This window comes from Sodiomyces alkalinus (assembly GCF_003711515.1).
Source record: "Sodiomyces alkalinus F11 unplaced genomic scaffold SODALscaffold_1, whole genome shotgun sequence".
Taxonomy (NCBI): domain Eukaryota; kingdom Fungi; phylum Ascomycota; class Sordariomycetes; order Glomerellales; family Plectosphaerellaceae; genus Sodiomyces; species Sodiomyces alkalinus.
The window spans coordinates 3,750,882-3,769,126 of NW_021167079.1; the positions used below are offsets into that span (position 1 = coordinate 3,750,882).

General features: G+C 41.3%; 3 protein-coding genes across 3 annotated transcripts; 2 read left to right on the plus strand and 1 right to left on the minus strand.

Annotated features, from left to right (window-relative positions):
• Positions 1–4,185: 4,185 nt before the first annotated feature.
• SODALDRAFT_336347 (N-terminal acetyltransferase C complex catalytic subunit MAK3) lies at positions 4,186–4,799 on the plus strand (the record flags this gene model as incomplete). Its single annotated transcript, XM_028612582.1, has 2 exons — positions 4,186–4,350; positions 4,428–4,799. The coding sequence occupies 2 exons, from the start codon at positions 4,186–4,188 to the stop codon at positions 4,797–4,799; spliced, it is 537 nt and encodes a 178-aa protein (XP_028470525.1).
• A 117-nt stretch (positions 4,800–4,916) lies between these two features.
• Positions 4,917–6,572, minus strand: SODALDRAFT_21913 (DUF1917-domain-containing protein). Its single transcript, XM_028607324.1, has 4 exons — positions 6,213–6,572; positions 5,615–6,150; positions 5,290–5,539; positions 4,917–5,194 (listed from the first exon to the last, which is right to left on the minus strand). Exons 1-4 carry the CDS (start codon positions 6,253–6,255, stop codon positions 5,034–5,036), a joined length of 990 nt encoding a protein of 329 aa, XP_028470526.1. The 5' UTR covers positions 6,256–6,572; the 3' UTR covers positions 4,917–5,033.
• A 184-nt stretch (positions 6,573–6,756) lies between these two features.
• On the plus strand, positions 6,757–8,228 carry SODALDRAFT_326875 (hypothetical protein). The gene is made up of 2 exons (XM_028610286.1): positions 6,757–7,088; positions 7,176–8,228. The coding sequence occupies exons 1-2, from the start codon at positions 6,829–6,831 to the stop codon at positions 8,161–8,163; spliced, it is 1,248 nt and encodes a 415-aa protein (XP_028470527.1). The 5' UTR covers positions 6,757–6,828; the 3' UTR covers positions 8,164–8,228.
• Positions 8,229–18,245: the final 10,017 nt, after the last annotated feature.

The following is an 18,245-nucleotide window of genomic DNA, read 5'->3' on the forward strand; positions in this document are numbered from 1 at the left end:
TCTTCGAACTATTAGTTCATCTACTCTACGACTTATTTAATTCTAATAGGTTATTAGGCGGTAGCGTTAGGATCCTAATCTATCGCTAATATAGCGCGTGGGTATCGCTAAGTTCTAGATATATAAACGACTGGTTATAGGTCGTGGCACTAAGTAAGGTCGTAATAATAGATTATCTAGAATTAAGGAAGGAAAAAGGAAAAGGAGAAAAGTCTATAGCGCTAGGCTAGCTATAAGGTAGCGATAACTTAGCGATATAGGTCTGTTAACTAAGCGCGCAGTCAGGAAGATCCGGAGTATAGCCGGATCCTCTATATCGGAGTCAACCCGTAATAAATAGCCCTAAAACGTCTCTATATTTACAGTATATTATCGCTCTTTTCCAGCTTATAACCCACGTGTTTATATCCTTAGGTATCGCCTTTATAGGCGAGATATGCTATTAATATAGAATTGGGGCTTTCTTACGGAGGTTTATAGAGGTTAGTCCTGTTTACTGGTAGAGGAGGGCTACCTACTTCCACGGCTTATGTATATCTTTGTTATTTAGCTACGCGAGGAGGTTATATAATATAGTGCAGATTATCGCTAAGATATATAAGGGCCCTTGTTAAGATCCTTCTGCTATGCGTTATAGTCGTTCTTTTCCTCGCGATATACGTGGCGGTCTTATAAATAACGCAGGCGCCCTTTATCGGAGACATTAGGAATAAATATAAGGGTAGTCTTTATCGGTGGTTCCTTCGTTACGGTCGTAGCCTTCTTATACGCGGTTATCTTCTTCTTTATACCAGCGGCGGTGGTAGTAGCGGTAGTAGCGGTAGTATTGGCATCCGGCGCGATAGGGTCTTAGCCTAAGAGATCGGTGGCGTTATCGCCCCCTATCATGATAGTAGAAGATGAAGTAGCCTCCTTAGCCTTAAGGTTAACGATAAGGGCTTTATATTTCCGAATATCGGGCGGCGAAGACTTACATAGCAAGTAGGCGTCGGCCTCCTTATCGCTTAGCCTTAGATTAAGATAGTCATCCTAGCAGGTGGCAGATTTGCCGCGTATTATGTGCTCCCACGGTGCCTAATCCCTCTAGTTAACGAGGGTGGTGATAGCCTTCTATTCGGCATCAGATACGTTAGAAGATATCTTTGCTTATTTATAAATCGATTAATTAATAGGTAGGTAGGTTTATTAATAGCTTAATTGCTCTAATTAGGTTGGTAGTAGTTATTTAAGAGTGCTTAGAAACGTGATTACGTTTATAGTAGAATAGAGTAGCATTTTAATATATCGTTTAGGCGTTATAAACCGGGCTTATAACTATCGCACGTTAAATAGCACTTTATATAATAATTATAGTGATAATCCTGATAGAGCAGAAAGCTCGTGTGTGTGTATTATGCTAAGTTATATCTGCGTGAGTCTCTTATGCCCTTAATCTGGGTGGTAGAGACTCTATTATGGGTACTATGTTATTTAGATTCTATCCGGTCTTTCCCGATATCTACTGAGGTCCAAAGCCCTTAGTCAGGCATAGTCCTATACCTATATGATATTTTGCCGGTTAAGTTATTCTAGGTTATGAATTAGGAGGTTTTTAGTCCGTTATTTCTCACTATAGCGGCCTGGCTAGGAGGCTCTTAAAAGGTAGAAAATAAGAATAAATAAAGTTAAGACTCTTAATTATCGAATACAATAACTGTAAAGAGTGAATATAATAAAAAGGGTTAGATTAAGAGGTTCTACAATTAATTACATTAAAGCCGTAAGACGCTGTATAAACCTATAGTTATAGAAGGCAGAATTAATACCCGACAATCCTACGTATATCCACCTTCTATGCCTAAACGCGTAATCGGCCGTCAGGTTATTTAACACCGAGGGAGGTCTATAGGACACTAAGCTTATAATAAGTCAGACTACTATATTCCGGCCACTCGCCTACTTTAGCCTACTTAACCAGGACGACTTACCTTAAAAACAAATCTATTTTCATCTATAACGAAGTTATTCTAGTTGGAATTCTATATATATAGATTTAAGTCTAGCCTTATACCCCTTAGGTAATATGCTAATTAGCTTAATTAACGCCTCCTCCCTCTATCGTGCCCTTATAATTACCTTTTTTTTAGTCTTTCTAGATCTAATTATACTTTTAACTAACTAAGCTAAAACTAACTTTCTACTATTAAAACGTCTTTTATATCTAATACCTTTAGTGCCTTCGTAAATAACCGCGAAGTATAATGGGTAATAGTATACGGGGTTTTTCGGCTAGAAGATAGCTCTCCCTATATCTCCCGGAGATTCTACGAACCCTAAGGCGTTACCTATTATTTTAGGCTAGTGCTAGCCTATTCTAAAGGAGTTATTAAGCGGTTACGGGAATTCTTACATAAGAGCTATAGGCTTAGAACTATATTATATAATTAACCGGCTATTACCCTAATACCCGTTATCCTACTTTAATATTCTTCGTAATAATAGCGTCTTTTCGTGCCTTACCGTAATAGGCGAGGAAATCCTACTGCCTAATTAGCGCACTATTAATAAGATATAATAGTTTCGCGAGGTATTTATAATAGGATACCTTAAAAGGCCTGAACACGGATACATTAAGCGGCTGGGTAATTTATAATAAATAAGGAGGTAAAAATAAAAGGAGGATATTACTCTAGTAATATTCCTATAAGAACTCCTCGGAGAAGTAGCTACTATAGCTATCTAGTAATAGTAGACGTGGTGAACCTGCTATATCTGCCTTTACTTTAGTATTAGCGTTACATATCTTTTTAAGCTACTTTACGGCTATTTTATTAGAGGTTTAACCGTTTTTAAAGGTAGTACAGCGCTAGCTATTTTAGTTATCTAGACCTTTAGAAAACTATTACTATTAGACTAACTTTCCTTTAAAGGTAATAAGCGGAGGTAAGGATTAGCCCTTAATAAAGATATACTTAATAATTAAGGTCTAGATCTAGGTACTAGGCGTTTTAACGTAAATACTCCTCCTCTCCACGTGCCCTACTATTAGTCTATTTATTCCTTACTTCTTTTATATCCCTATTTTATCTACATTATATCGAAATTATAGTAGAATAGCCTTAATCTTCGGTTACTCCAGTAGGTTAAAGAATTCCTATAAAACTCTAGCTATAACGCTTTTAGGATAGCAGCCCTTAATTCGTTTACCGTTTATAGGCTTTAAGGGGGGATTCCTAGCTAAAAGGCCAGCTATCTAATATCTCCTTAGAGAATATATATCGTTTTAAGTATATAAGATCTTCTACGCAAATTCCTTAACCTTAATATAGGAGGGTATAAGCCCTAATACGGCCTATACTAATATCTAATTAGTAAGAGATTACTTTTAAATAAGCGTAAGCTATTAAAGATACTTATAGGCGGTTTTCTTAGGTTAGGTATTATTTAAATAATCATAAAGGATGGTTCGAGGGATACCCTAAACGCGTAAAAAGTAGTAGATACTTACGCCCTATCGAATATTGTGGAGAGCGAGTTAAATATTACTTACCGTGTATTTTAGTATAGTAAAATAGAATATATACTTCGATAAGCGATTTTTAATATTATATTAGGATATTGACGTGTTTTCATTCGAAGTAGTGGGTTAGATTAAGGAAAAACAGGTCGGCTAAGGTAGGGGGGTGGCCGGATTAGGGTGATCTGACTTATAACATTATACCTTTGTAATGACAAGGACCCGTGGCAGAAATGCGCATCAGCAGACTCTCCACTGCTGACCTTCACTCCCCGCTTGTTGCGATTTCTCTCTCACTTGGCGAGCAGCAGAGCAGCAGCCATGCATGTGATCAACCTAAATTTGGCTCATCAGTCTTTAAGAACGGATTTGGCTGGAACCAGCGCATAAGGCTTGACTGTTCGGCGGCTGAAGGGTTCAACAGTTCAGACAGTCGTTTTGAAGATTGCTTATCCCCCAGAAGACCAGCCTACCTTATCAAGGTTCATATCTTATTTCGGGCCTTTTGTTTCATATTCATCCCGATCTACTATAGCCTTGCGCCACTTTGAGCTGCCTGCGATGACAATCATCCGACACCGCTGTCGTGGTCTCGGGGAAAATCTCGTCAACTACGGATACGACTCCTTGAAGCCTCGCGCCTTATCAGCACACTGCTTCAATTACTTCTACCACGACTGCCAGCTACCATGAACGATCTTCCGGGCACGCTCAAGTACATACAGTACGAGCATGGGCTTGAAGAACGATATCTTCCCGCCATCCGGTCTCTCATTGCTGGAGACTTGAGCGAGCCATATAGTATCTATGTGTACAGGTACTTCCTCTGTCAATGGGGCCATCTCTGCTTCATGGCATGTGACCATTTCCGGCGGCGTCTGTCCTTCCCGTGTCTGGACCGCGAATATGCTAACTAGCGATCGTTGCCCAGGCATTGGATCCCGCTGATGCTTCCCTGATCGGTGTTATTATATGCAAACTCGAAGTCCATTCGTCGCATTCGCCTCCAACGCGTCGAGGTTACATAGCCATGTTGGCAGTGGCGTCGCCCTACCGCGGCAAGGGCATCGCGACAGCCCTTGTCAAGAAGGCCATTGATGCTATGGCGCAGAGGAAGGCGGATGAGATCGTGCTTGAGACCGAGGAGACGAACGTGCCAGCCATGCGGCTTTATGAGAGGTTGGGTTTCCTTCGGTCGAAGAAACTTCACAGGTACTACCTGAACGGCAACAGTGCATATCGGCTTGTCCTGTTGCTTAAGTCCATTGATCCGGATGCCCTTATTGAAGATTCTGAGGAATAGATTTTTCAACCATAAACGGCGTGATCAACACTCATGCACCTTAGGGACAACGATGTGACGACCCGGCTCGGGAGAATTTGTGGGCTATCTAGCATCGCAACCAGACCATGTGCCTCGAGGGATTGGACCCGCCTGGGCATACCCATGCCCATCACAGTACGACAGAACACACTTATATCACCTCTCACCACCAGGGGCACGTCTTTGAACCCCACTTGGCACTTTCATGAACCCTTATGTTGGATGGAAAACACGGAATGCACGCCCCGGCAGTTTGTAATGTTGAGTCTCACGAAGGTCCCTGACCCAAAGCAGTTGGAACCACCACCCTAGAGCTACTTCTTCTGATGTCCAAGGAGCTGTACAATGAGGCTCTGAGCTGCCAGGGGTTCCCACTGGCAATCCCAAGATATGTAAAGGCGTCTGCGACGTTAGTACATACGTCCCCTTGCTGGATGGACTGGACGATGCATGGTAGAATAATACCAACCTGGCTTGTAGAAGATGGCAGGTCCATTAGCGTTGGCAATTCCTAGCTCCTGAAGTCGTTCCAAGACCCGAGCAACATCTTCCAGGTCATTGAAATCGGCCGTGTATACACAGATGAGCCGGTGCGCGCGCTCTCCATCGGCCGGCCTCGGAGCTACCTTGGCCGCTATACCTAGCTCGTTGTTGGCCGTGGCTTTGGCTACTACACCCCATACCCCATTCACTTCCTGGCGTGGGCAAAATAGCATCCACTGCCAAAATCTAGTCAGCTTCGAAGCCATAAGCGTCCTTGGTTTTCCGGAGTGGGGTGTTTCTATTTCTTGTACCTTGCCTGCCTGGACCCTACATTTATGAGCGAGCGTTAGAATGTCGGTAACGGCGTGCCTCTTCTCCTCCCTGATCCCTTTCTGAATTCTGCTGGGTGGCTGTGCTGTGTTCCTCGCTGCCTCCGTGAACGTCCTGAGCAGGTGCAACCTCTCTGCCCCACCCTCTATCAGACTGGCCAGCTGGGTGCCTTCCTCTTCAGGAGCTTCGTCCTCGTTGCCTCTGGAGGTTTGGTTCTGTGCTTCGTCATTGTTTTTCCGCCGAACGGAGGGGTTACAGATGTAGATCCAAGGACATGCGGAGGTGGCCTCCGTTGTGGCGGGTGGAAGACGAACTAAAAAGTCCTCAACTGTCTCTGCAAACTGCCACGCGTACGACACCCCGGCATATGGATTATAGAGCTCGGGGTAATTTGACGGCACAATCCCGTGCAGTAAGGGCTGGCGCACGCGGTTGGCGGCTTGTCGATCCCGTTGCCATTTCGCAGTGTCAAAAGTGCGCACTCTATTGCGCAGCCTCGCAACCACATCTTCACTCCCTATAGCATAACTAGAGTCAGTTCTAATCAGTGTTTATTGTACCTCCGCAGTACAAACATGCCGTAAAAGTCAGACTCGGACTCGTCCATGGAGATCGGCTCCATGGCTGGCGAAATTAGCCTGGAATGTGTGTTAGACTGTTTTAGTGTAATTGGTGCGATGCGAAATCAACATGGGCCGATATGAGGAAAGAAATCCCGGTTACTGGATCTGGCTTGTAAGACGTCTTTTCAAGTCAACATCAACATGGATGGAGCTTGGCTCCATTCCGACCGAGCCAGACCAGAGAGAATGCTGCTGTTTCAAGCACTCAAGGGTGCTAGACGACCTGTATTCAGCAGTTCAGGAATCGAGGGGAAGAAAGAAATGTGATTGTATCCAGGGGACGAGCTCAGATACCGAACGCGATGTTCTTCGCTTCACAATGCACATTTATTACAGTGAGGTACCTTAGTCAGTTGGGTGAGGAAACATTACCGGCTACCTGAACCAGGAAGGGTACTTTGGGGTTAAGATAAGGTACCTTAAGGTAGTGTAGGCATGAGGCTCTTATTAGGGACCTCACTTAGCAGGCGCTAGCTGATCGCCTCCTCACATAGCTTCTTTGTCTACCTACCTCCCTATCTCGGCCTCACTCAGTCGGAGCCTTCTTATCATATAATAATCATCTCTCAGAAATGAGCAGTCAGGGCAATGTTGTGACCTCAAGGCAGTCGCTCAAACTTGACTTGCCTCCCAGTTGCATTGAATTCTGCCCCGCCCACCCGAGATATTTCATCGTCGGAACATATAACCTTCAAAGAGACGAGCCGCAGGCAAACACAAACTCCGATTCATCTGACGATCAAAGCCTCTCCGATGAAACCTCACAACGCAACCAAAAACAAACTCGCAGCGGAACGCTGGTAATCTTTGAAGTTGACAGTGAAGGGACTATGTATTTTTTGGCTTTCTTGTCTCCTGGTTTCCGCTGAGCCAGTGGTGCTGTGGTTTTCCGGTCTGTTGCTAACCTGAGGGGTTATAGATCTGAGAAACAGGTTGCATCGCAACCTTCCGCTGTTCTAGACTTACATTTTTGTCCTCTGCCGGGGTGGCAAGACATTCTCGCTGTGGTCTCGAGTACTGGAACGTTGGCGATATTTCGGCTGGACCCTGAAACAAACGCATCGTCTCCATTACAGCACTTAGCTACGAGCACCATCTCCGATGTTCCAGAAGGCGTCCTGTTTCTCTCGTGTGCATGGCACCCAGGGCAGCCTAACATCATTGCTATTACCACCTCAACAGGCGAAGTGCGCCTGGTATTGCTGGACGACGCCCGGAAGATCGCCGATGGGGGCCATGGAGCTTTGATCACTCACACATTGGAAGCCTGGACGGTGGCTTTCGCGCCTCTTTCTATGGACTTGCCATCCGCTGGTGATGTTCACAGTGCGGTTACAGTCTTCTCTGGAGGGGACGATTCGGCGCTTCGTTACACGTCTCTGGGGAGCGCCGATGTTGAACCCGATAGACCCGTCTTCCAAGCTCTACACCCTCCCATCAAGATGGGCGGACACGAGGCCGGTGTTACAGCCATACTACCCACGTCGTGTCAACTGAAAGACGGTGCGCATGTGGTTATCACAGGGAGCTACGATGACTATATACGTGTTTCTGCCATTCAACCTCTGAATTCGGTATTGGGAACTCGCAGGCCGCGATGCCTCGCCGAATTGTATCTTGGCGGTGGCGTATGGCGGCTGAAGTTGATAATGACAGAAACAGAACAAGATATCTGGAAGGCGACCATCTTGGCATCATGCATGCATGCTGGGGCGAGAATTGCCAAGGTGGTTGGATCGCTGGATGGTGAAAACTGGACTGCAACGGTGCTCTCCCGCTTTGAGGAACACCAAAGCATGAATTATGGGAGTGACTTCCTCCCCGGGACGGGCAATGATATTCTTGTCTGCGTCTCGACAAGTTTCTATGACAGACTTCTTTGTCTTTGGGAGTCGACCTTGGACTGAAAGATAACTAGAACGTTATACTTAAATAGACGATATGAATGACATCTTCGCATCGTACCTACGAGCGTGAGCATAGCCAGTTCTTTCATTTTGCTAGTTTAGGCCGGAATAATTGCGTCTATCCGTATACGAGCAGTAAAGGTATTTCAGCTGGTCAGAATCCAACCCCTTATAAAATACCTTCCACATAATAGATGATACTTGTCGCACTGAAAACACGTGAACCTGTTTTCTGTATTTCTATTTGTTAGTACTAGACCCATATTCCTCGTTGGAAAAGGGGTAGATATATTTAGAACACCTATACCTTCCTAATATTCCTTTCCTTTATAAAACGAATATAATTATATATCTATTATATCTCTACTCCGGCCGGATCACACGCCCGTTAATCTAATAGTTATAAGCCCGGGTAATAGCAGTAACTACTAACTTCCTGCTAATCTATTATCTACGTTTATATTTATATATACTTCCGTTGCTAATTAAGGAGTATCTATATACCCAACTCTCTCGTATAAAAAAGCTCTTATTCGCTAAACCCCTACTATAAACTATATCCACGAAGCTTATAGTTACCGCTGAAGCGCTTAGTATCCCGTGACTAGAGTCTACTAGGTAATAGGCCGATTAGATCTTTTATATTAAGTCACACACGCAGGGTATAAAGGTCTAGGCCTTACTTAACCCTAATAGGCCGGAGTAGCTAGATAACTAACCCGAGTACGTTATACCTATATCTATTAACTAGCTACGCGAAAAATATACTTAGGTTATTAACAGGGAGTAGACCCCTCCTACTATATCGGAACTAATTAAGCTCGCTAAATTAAAAGGCTATAAGGTTATGGCTCGTAATTAAAAGCTTATCCGATTAATAAAGGCGCTTAATAAAACTGATTATATACTTAAAGCGACTATTAAGACCTCTGCCTATGAATAAGCCGTTAAGGAAGTAATTAAGAAGTACCCTAGTTATAAAAAGGGGAAATAAAACCGTTACTTCACGATACGATAAGTAATAAAGGAATTAAAGAAATATTTTACTCCTAGCTTACTATTTTTAGCTAAGGAAGTTCGTTAAGTATACAATAAGCATTTATAGGATACCCGAAAAGCTAACACGAAAGTAGTAGTATAGTATATAGAGTAGAATACTCTTATCCAGCGTTATCGTTAAAGTAAACGACGTTAAGGGTTCTATAGCTATCTATAACTTCTTTATTATAGTTAGGTAGCGTTTTACCCTGACTTAAGTAAAGGCTAAGATCCACGAAGTAATCCGAAAGGAGAATAAGGATAAAGTAATTAAGGATATCCTAATATATAGCCGCGAATTTAACGCGAGTATAAGCGCTCCTAGTCTTAATAGAACTAGGCACGGCGTTTACGCTACCCTAGGCGATCGCTCCGATAAACGTAACGATAATAGTAAAAAAGGGAAGAACGGTAAGGGTAAGGGGTATAAATACCCCTATAATAGAACCTATTCATAGAAGCCGGAGCTCTATAATAGAGTAGAGTATACTCTTATAGGTAAATACAAGTAATAGCTATCCGTGTAGATAAGCGATAATTATATCGAATAAATCCGGAAAAGGCTATACTAATAAAAGTAGAAAAGTCTACGAGAAACCCTATTAAAGAAGGGATAGGAAAGCGCCGGTAAGAGTAGCGATAAGGGGGACGGATACCCCTTAAAGGTTATTATAAATATCTTAGACCTAACCCTTATTTAGAATATAGGGGAAGTTGCTAGTATCTATATCGCGTTACGATCCGGTGCTTACCCGCTCTTATATAGTACCTTCTTAGATAACTACGGCGTAACTTACTTATTTAATTTAATTAACCTGCTTATTTCCGGATCTTTTATTAAGATAGACGGTACTATTAAATCTAGTACCACGGAATTCCTTATTATTAGTAAAGGCAAACGAATCTTTAAGGGCCTTCTTAATAGACTATTAGGTACTCCGAAAGTCGACTTAGAGCTTAACGATATCGTTATAGTAGAAGGATTTCACACGAATATTATCTTAGAAGCTCTATTATACAAGGTTAGGATCTAGTATTCGGGATATAACTGCTTATTACGATACAGAACGGCGGATAATAGCGTGGTTCTATTAAAATTGTTACGACGCTTTAATATAACTATTCTTTAGTATAAGCTAATTTTATCTTCTTTTTCTTACCCGTATATTTAACTAATCCTATAAGGCATAATTCCCGTAAGCTATAATTATATCTATATACTAGTAGTAGCTATCGATCGACCGATAAAGGCGCCGCTTCTAAAGCTATTTCGACTATCTTAAGATTCCCCCTATCCACGTGGTAACGAAAAGAGGCTATAGCACCTAAGGGCTAGCTACCTAGGACTAGAAGCTCTTCGAGCACTAGTCCGTAACGCCCGGAATATATTAATATAAGGCACTAAGCGGATCAAGTATAAGACCTATACTTAAATATAGGCTTATTAGGTTATATCTCGTCGACTATTAGATTACCGCTCGCCTAGGCTATTCTAGCGTATCTATTAGGACCTATAGGAATTACCGGAGAGTTATAACGGTATACTTTATCTCCATATTATTAAGGAGGAGTATAGCGGTTAGATTTATATACTACCTTTAGCGTTAAAAAACAGCGTTATAGTCTACAACGCCCTTAAAGCGTTTGAAAGATAGGTTACGTATTAGTCTAACCTCTACGTCTATAAGATACGGAGTAATAATAAGCCTTTAATTATTTATATAGCAGGGGATTTTTAAACCTAGCTATAGGCGCGCACGAAGGGTATCGATATAGAGATTGCGTCTTTATATACCTATAAACCGAATAGCGTTATCGAGAGGGCTAGCTAAGCTATCGTTATAAAGTCTAACACTATACTAAATAGCGTAGGTCTTCTAGGTTTTATATAGCCGGAGAGCATAAAAGCAGCGGCGTAACTTTATAATATAAGTCTATTATAGTGCCTATGTTAGAAGTCTCTAATAGAGGTACTAGACTTATAGTTTAAAAAACACGCGCCGCTTAAGATAAGAGAGTATTCCGCTAATCTACGGCTAGACTAGAGTGGTACTTATGCCTACGGTTACCGCGCCTATCCTTTAGACAGGAATAGGGAGGCTGGAAAGAAGAAAAATATATATAAGATTTAACCTAGGGGCTATATTAAGTATCTTATAGGATACGTTGCCTATAATATCTATAAGATATAGATCCCGTAGCTTCAGAAGGTTATAACGACGCGTAACGTGTAGTTTAATAAGCGGTTATTTTATAACTCGAAGTTTAAAGAAGCAGAATAGATTATAGAGACGGAGACGAGGAAGTAGCTTATAACCTACGAAGACTATAAAGATAAAGATACCGAATTTATCCTATAAGCAGAACGGCCCGCCGGCCTATTTAGTAGCGTACCTTCTAAAAATTGAGTAGAGTCTACGGGTTTAGACTCGGGGGTAGAATATTAGGTGCCCCTGCCTAGGAGATAAAGGCCGGGTACACGATAGGACTATAACGGGTTCCTGTATAGACGAGACCGGGGTTCCGTCTTAACGTGGCCGCGGCTACCCTAGGCCGATACTACTATACAGGGCCGTGGCCTAGGCTTAGGCGTAGATATCTGTTTACGATATCCGTTTAACTATACTAGTATTAGCCTAGGAGTATATAGTGCTTGTATAGTGCCCCCTCCTTAGTATAGAGAGGGCAGCGATTATTCTGATTCTTTAGGACTACCTATGTTCGGACTAGCCGTGACCACCACTTAATCCACGCCTATTCTCTTTTTAGACCCTCTCGCTACTACCTTCTCGCTCCTTATAACTACCTATCTAATATAGGAGTAGCTAGTACTATTCTAGAGGCGCCAGAACTACTAGATACTAATATAACTACTAATAGTAACGATAGGCTACCCGAACCGCCCGCGCTAATAGGACTCTAGACCCTATACACTATACCTAATCCGCCGAGCCGGAATAACCAGGCCTAAGGCACCGGGCTATAGCTATAACAGGAGGAACTCTTAATTAAGCTATTATCTATATATAGTACGGTATCCGAAAGAGACGCTAGTATTAACACGCTAGAGCTATATATACTAGATCTTAATATAGATAATCTGGAGCACTAAGGAGGAGCGAAGGATACGTAGACTAAGGTATAGGAACTAGCTACTCCTAATCCAGGTCATAATATTAACTAGCCCTCTATATATAGATCTCTAACTAACGACGCTAAGATAACTATATACTAATACAAGCAGAGTATATAGGTTAAGGATATAATAAGGGTTAGCGCCCGAATTATAGATCGACGTGCTTAGGACAAGACTATTCGGCTTAATCCACGGACGTACACGGTAGAGCTAGATATACCCTTAACGTATACGTTCTTCCTATCTAATTAATAAAAGGTACGCGATAAGCAGGTATAAAGGCTCCTATCCTTTTACTTAGTGATATTCGGAGTAGCCGATATAAAAATACAAGCCCGTTTAAAAGCCACGGAGGATTTAACACCGAAATCCTTATTTAACGGCAGGGTCTATCGCGACCACCTAAAGGCTATACTAAGGCAAAACAGAAAGCTTTATAACTATCCTATATGCGAATAGTTTAAAGAAGCGGCGTAGAAAAAGGGTAATAAGCTAATTAAGAAACGCACGTGGAGGGAAATTAATAGGGTAGCGGCGAAGTCTAAGCCTTTTCTACTTAAATAGATATTTACCTATAAGTTCGACTAAGGCGTGTATCTTAAGAGATATAAGGTAAGGCTATATATCTAAGGGGATCTCTAGGAGAGCTTAATAATTAAGGAATCCTACGCAGTAACGCTTACTACGAGGTCTTCTTATAGTATTATAGCTTTAGCTACTTAATTTAACCTAGAGATTAAGTAACTAGATATCGTTAAAGCCTTTATGAACGCTAAGAGGAATAGAATAGATACGCCCATTATATACGAGCTTCTAGATAGATTTAAGTAGCTAGATAAATGCTTAGAGCTTAATAAAGCACTCTACGGCTTATAAGGTTTACCTCGATTATAGTTCTAGACCTTCGTAGCAATATTATCAGATCTAGGGATAAAGGCTAGTAAAGAAAAGCTCTGCCTCTTTTATATAGCGGCTTAAGACACGTTTATTATCTTCTTTATAGACGATATCCTCGTCTTATTGTATAAGAACACGCCTATAAACGCCCTTAGGATTATTAACGGTATTAGAAAGAGGTTCGAAGAATTAGAAAAAGGTAACGCAGAATAGTTCCTAGAGATTAAGATTAAGCGAGATCGCCCCGGCGTAAGGTTCTGCTAAGTCACGACTTATATATTAAGAAGATCGTATCTAGATTTAATCTAGACGCTACTGATATATACCTAGTAATTCCTGTTCCTATTATAGAATACCGGAAAAGAGAAGACGAAGCCACGGCTTAAGAGGTTAAACCGTACGAGGAAAAGATCGGATCGTTACTATATATAGTAGTAATAATACCTCCTAATATAGCTTTTACGGTATCTATTCTTTCCCGCTTTCTTAGAGACCCTTCCCCGGAGTATTATAAGGCGGCGGACTAAGCTATCCATTACTTATATATAACTATGGACCTCTTAATTTAATACGGATTAAGTACTGGTTTATAGGCTATAGTAATCGCGAGCGACACCTCTTTTACTAATGATATCGATATACGACGATCTTTATAAGGCTATCTTATTAGCTTATTTAGAGGTCTAGTAATATAAAAAGTAACGAGGTAAGTAACCGTTACTACGTCTATAACCGAAGCAGAGCTACTCGCTCTAGAGTAAGTCGCGAAGGAAATAATAGGATTAAAGCGCCTATTCGTAGAGATACGCTTTAATCCCGAATCCCCCTAGGATATTAATTACGATAACACTTCAATAATTAGGCTTATAGTGGAAGACGGCTATAGGATCAAAACACGGCTTAGATATATAGATATTTAGCGCTTATAGGCTTAATAGGAGCACGGTAAAGGAACCTTTAGGGTGGTTTATTTAGCTACGAGCCTTATACCGGTAGACGGATTAACGAAGGGGCTCCCGCGATAAAAGTTCGAAATCTTCCGCGTATATCTTAATATAAGGAGTGCACGAAGGGGGTAGACCGGAGAAGTTAACGTTAAAAGTCAGGCGCTAGAGGCGTACCGTATAATGGCGGTATAGTAAAATTAGGCAAAAAGCAAAGATAGTATCGTTCTATAGTACTAGTCTAAACGCCTAAGCTAAAAGCTAATCCCTAAAAGCCAAAAGCAAAGACTAAAAATAACGACCGGCGAACCTAAAAGTAACTACAATGCTCTATGTAGAGTATCCGGAGTAACGGTTTATTTAATTCTATCTACTATAACCGAACCACTATTAATAATAACGCTATTTCCCGGCGTAATAACTTACTCCTAAGGGGCTCCGGAAGCTCTTAAAATAAGCCTAAAAACTAGGCTCGGCGGAGCCCTCTTCCCCGGGCGCAGGGATATACTTAAGATCTTTTTCTTTAAAAAAGTGCTTAGTATCATCCTCCTCTAGATATTTAATCGCTTATTTCATATATTACTTTAATTTCATTAAGAACTACGCCGGAATTATTAGCCGGAGCCTTAAGATTAAGAAAAGAGACTTAAAACACGTACCTTACGATCTTTATTATCGGAACCAGGGCTAGGTGCTATCTTACGGACCAACACGGTATTAACTAGTATTTTAATTAAAGGAATTATACTATAATAACTAAGGAATAGTTACTAGCGGAAGCATACCGGAGCACGGATTCTTAATCCGGATTTAAACCGGAGCCTTTATCCACGGCCGTAACTCTTAATAACTAAGGTGTAGGAACTTATATTTACGAGCAGGCATAATTTCTACTATAACAGTTACGGTAGCGCGTAGAACGACCCTTAATAGTAACACAGGTCTTAAACAAGCTTTATTTACCAGAATAAATACCCTTTACACACTGTATATATGGGGGATCGAACGGCACGGCGATAAAATCGGGGTTAGGCGGCTTAGTGGATTTTTTAGTTAGTTTCTTAGGAGTCTGCTACTCTATTAGTAACCGGAGATTTACGACCACGAACGAAAGCATAAAGCTACGGGACCGGAGCACGTATATTAGGCTTTAGGGCGGCACCTTTCTTAGTTATGCTAGTAGGCTTAGTTAAACTAGCAGTAGTAACCTTAGCACTGGACGCACGAGTTAAGGGGGCCTAAAAACCACTATCAGTATCTATATTAAATGTCAGGGCTCCGGTAACTTACTATAGAGCGTTTAAGGGACCAAAAGCGGCTATTTAAGGAGGGAAGAGAAGACAAATGTCCGAAAATTAGGCGAGACACGAAATCCACGAAAAGACGCTAGAAAAAGATCGCAGTTATAGGAGGGAAAAGAAGGCTACGAAGAGCCTAAAACCCCTTGTATTTATATCCGGCACCTCCCCTATCTACTAATTACTTTAAATAGCACATTCCTTTATTATTTACTACTACTATTATGATTCTTTCTTATTTTATAGCTTCCTTACCTGCCTTTTAACTCGACTTTAAAGGATACGTAACTGCTTTTTGAGGCTATTCTAAGATTAACTATAAGGCGCCGGTAAGGTTAGACTAAGTAGTTAGTAAGCTAATCAGGGTATAGTAATTAGGGGGTATATCGCACTCAAAATATATAAGCCTGTTTTCTGTGTTTCTATTAGTTAGTACTAGACCTATATTCCTTGTTAGAAAAGGGGTAGATGTATTTAGAATACCCATACCTTCCTGTTATTCCTTTCCTTTATAAAACGAATACAATCACATATCTATTATATCTCTGCTCCGGCCGGATCACACGCCCGTTAATCCAACAATACTTACCCTTTACTTAGAATAGTGTTACTTCGTATCGCACGTTAAATAGCACTTGTATGATTAACTTAGTAGAGCAGAAATCTCGTGTGTGTATATTATATTAAGTTATATCTATAAGAGTCTCTTATGCCCTTAATTTAGGTGGTAAAGACTCTGTTATAGGTACTATGTTATTTGGACTCTATCCGGTCTTTTCCGGTATCCGCCCCTGTTATATCCGAAGCCCTTAGTTATAGCGTGGATCCCCCCTAGATCCCTTATAGACTATATCGTGGTCTATATACCTATACAACACACCCCCTTAGTTAAGGTAGGTCTTCTTAGGTCAACTAACTAATTAGAGGCTTCGGTTTAAACCAAACGCTCTTAACTTTTCTATCTTAAAATTAATAGTTAAGGGAAAACGCCCTCGTAAAAGGGATCTAAATCCGCCCTATTTAACCGTTTAATTTAAATCTATCTTAATTAGTTCCTTAATCATGATTAGCCGGATCTACTTAATCGGATCTATATCTATCGGATCTATTACGCCCTCGGGGGCCCTTATCGTCGCTGCGGCTTTAGCGCGTTCGATCTTTTCGTGCAGTTATTTTCACTACTCGATATAATCCTTTTAATCCGTTAAATTAAGCTATTACTATAGTCTTTTAATCCCTGCCTCCGGTAATGCCTTCGTTAAGCCGTCTACGATTATATCCTTCGTGTTAATGTACGTGATCTTAAAGAGGCCTTACTATACTGATTAGCGCGCTTACTAGTTATAAATATCGATATACCGTAGCCTTATTCGTAGGCGTTATGCCCTCTTATTAATAAGGTTAATAGTCTGCTAATTATCGTAGTATAGCTGTAGTTATTATTAATCTAACCGAAGCTTTAAATCTCTTAATATCCGACTAATAAATAACGTCTCCTTAGTGGCCTCTATAAGAGCGAGTAGTTCTAACTCTGTTCATAACGTTATAACTATCGGTTAGTTACCCGCCTTGTAGTTAATAGTACTGCCGAAGAGCTTTATCGCATATCCTTAGGAGCTTTTACGGTCTGGATTATCCCCGAAGGACGTGTCGTTTATAGTTAAGAAGAGTCTATCCCCGATAAATTCTAGTTAGTAGTGTCTTATATAGTATAGGAATAGTAGCACTTATTAAGCCCTTTTAAGGTGGTTAAAGGAGGGGTTAACGTTATATTAGGAAAGCTTCGAATAGGCGAACACGATATCGGGTCTTATTATAATAGCGGTATATAGGAACGCTATAAGAAACGCGCGCGCGGGATCTTCCTGGGATATTAAAGGCATGGGAAACGGTTTAAACCTCGTAGTAGTAAACCATAAAGTGTCCGTAGTAATAACGGTAGCCTCTCCTATAATAATAGCGGTAGCGTTTTCCTCGCCGGTAATAATAACGGTATTATCGCCTTTACCCGTAGTAATAGCAGTAGTATAGTCTATAGTAATAGTATCGGCCTCTCTTATAGTAATAGCGACGGCCTCGCCTTTGTCATAGTACTAGCGGTAGCGTCGCCTTTACCCGTAGTAATAGCGGTGGTGTTAGAGTTTTCCGACTCGAGATCTAATACGTTTATAGCTATACCCCTTAATAGTAGCCTATTCGCGGTCTTATTAGATTAGGTGATACGGATAGATTATAGATATTCCCCGATTTCCTTAGCGGAAGCTATAGCTTATAGCGTTTTAATCCTACCGTTAAATATCTTATCTTTATTAAAGACCACGTCTGTCGTGGTAATAATATCCGTTAGGTGTATTAGCTAGATACAGAAGCTATTCGAGGATTAGTATCTAACGTGCTAATCGATCTATGCCTTTGATTTTAGCCTTTATAGGCGGTTCCTTTTAGCTTAGGTATCCCGCGTTTTTATAAAGGCTTTATAGCCGTATACTTATAGGTGCGTAAGGTTAGGTTAACGGCCGCGTAGGCCTTCGTATAGCGTCTTCTAGTCATTAATATATTACAGCGTCCTGTTATATAAATACATAGCAGTCTTAAAAATCTTAGGCTAGATAGATATAGACAGATTAGCTTAAATCCTTATAGCTCTCGCCCTTCTCTTAACGATACCTTTAATCTGTTCCATAACGCCGTTTTAATCCTATGAATATAGTGCTAACGGCTGGCCTTTTACCCCCTTAGCAGCGAGGAAAGTAACGACTTCTGGGTGCT

What these genes read in the sequence shown, in the direction of transcription:
- SODALDRAFT_21913 (XM_028607324.1), bottom strand. Translation starts at nt 6,255, where the DNA reads ATGGAGCCGATCTCCATGGACGAGTCCGAGTCTGACTTTTACG. An exon ending in GTCCGAGTCTGACTTTTACG is followed by an intron (nt 6,151 to 6,212) that starts GCATGTTTGTAC and finishes GTTATGCTATAG; the next exon opens with GGAGTGAAGATGTGGTTGCG. An exon ending in GTAGGGTCCAGGCAGGCAAG is followed by an intron (nt 5,540 to 5,614) that starts GTACAAGAAATA and finishes AGATTTTGGCAG; the next exon opens with TGGATGCTATTTTGCCCACG.
- SODALDRAFT_326875 (XM_028610286.1), top strand. Translation starts at nt 6,829, where the DNA reads ATGAGCAGTCAGGGCAATGTTGTGACCTCAAGGCAGTCGCTCAAACTT. An exon ending in GTTGACAGTGAAGGGACTAT is followed by an intron (nt 7,089 to 7,175) that starts GTATTTTTTGGC and finishes GAGGGGTTATAG; the next exon opens with ATCTGAGAAACAGGTTGCAT.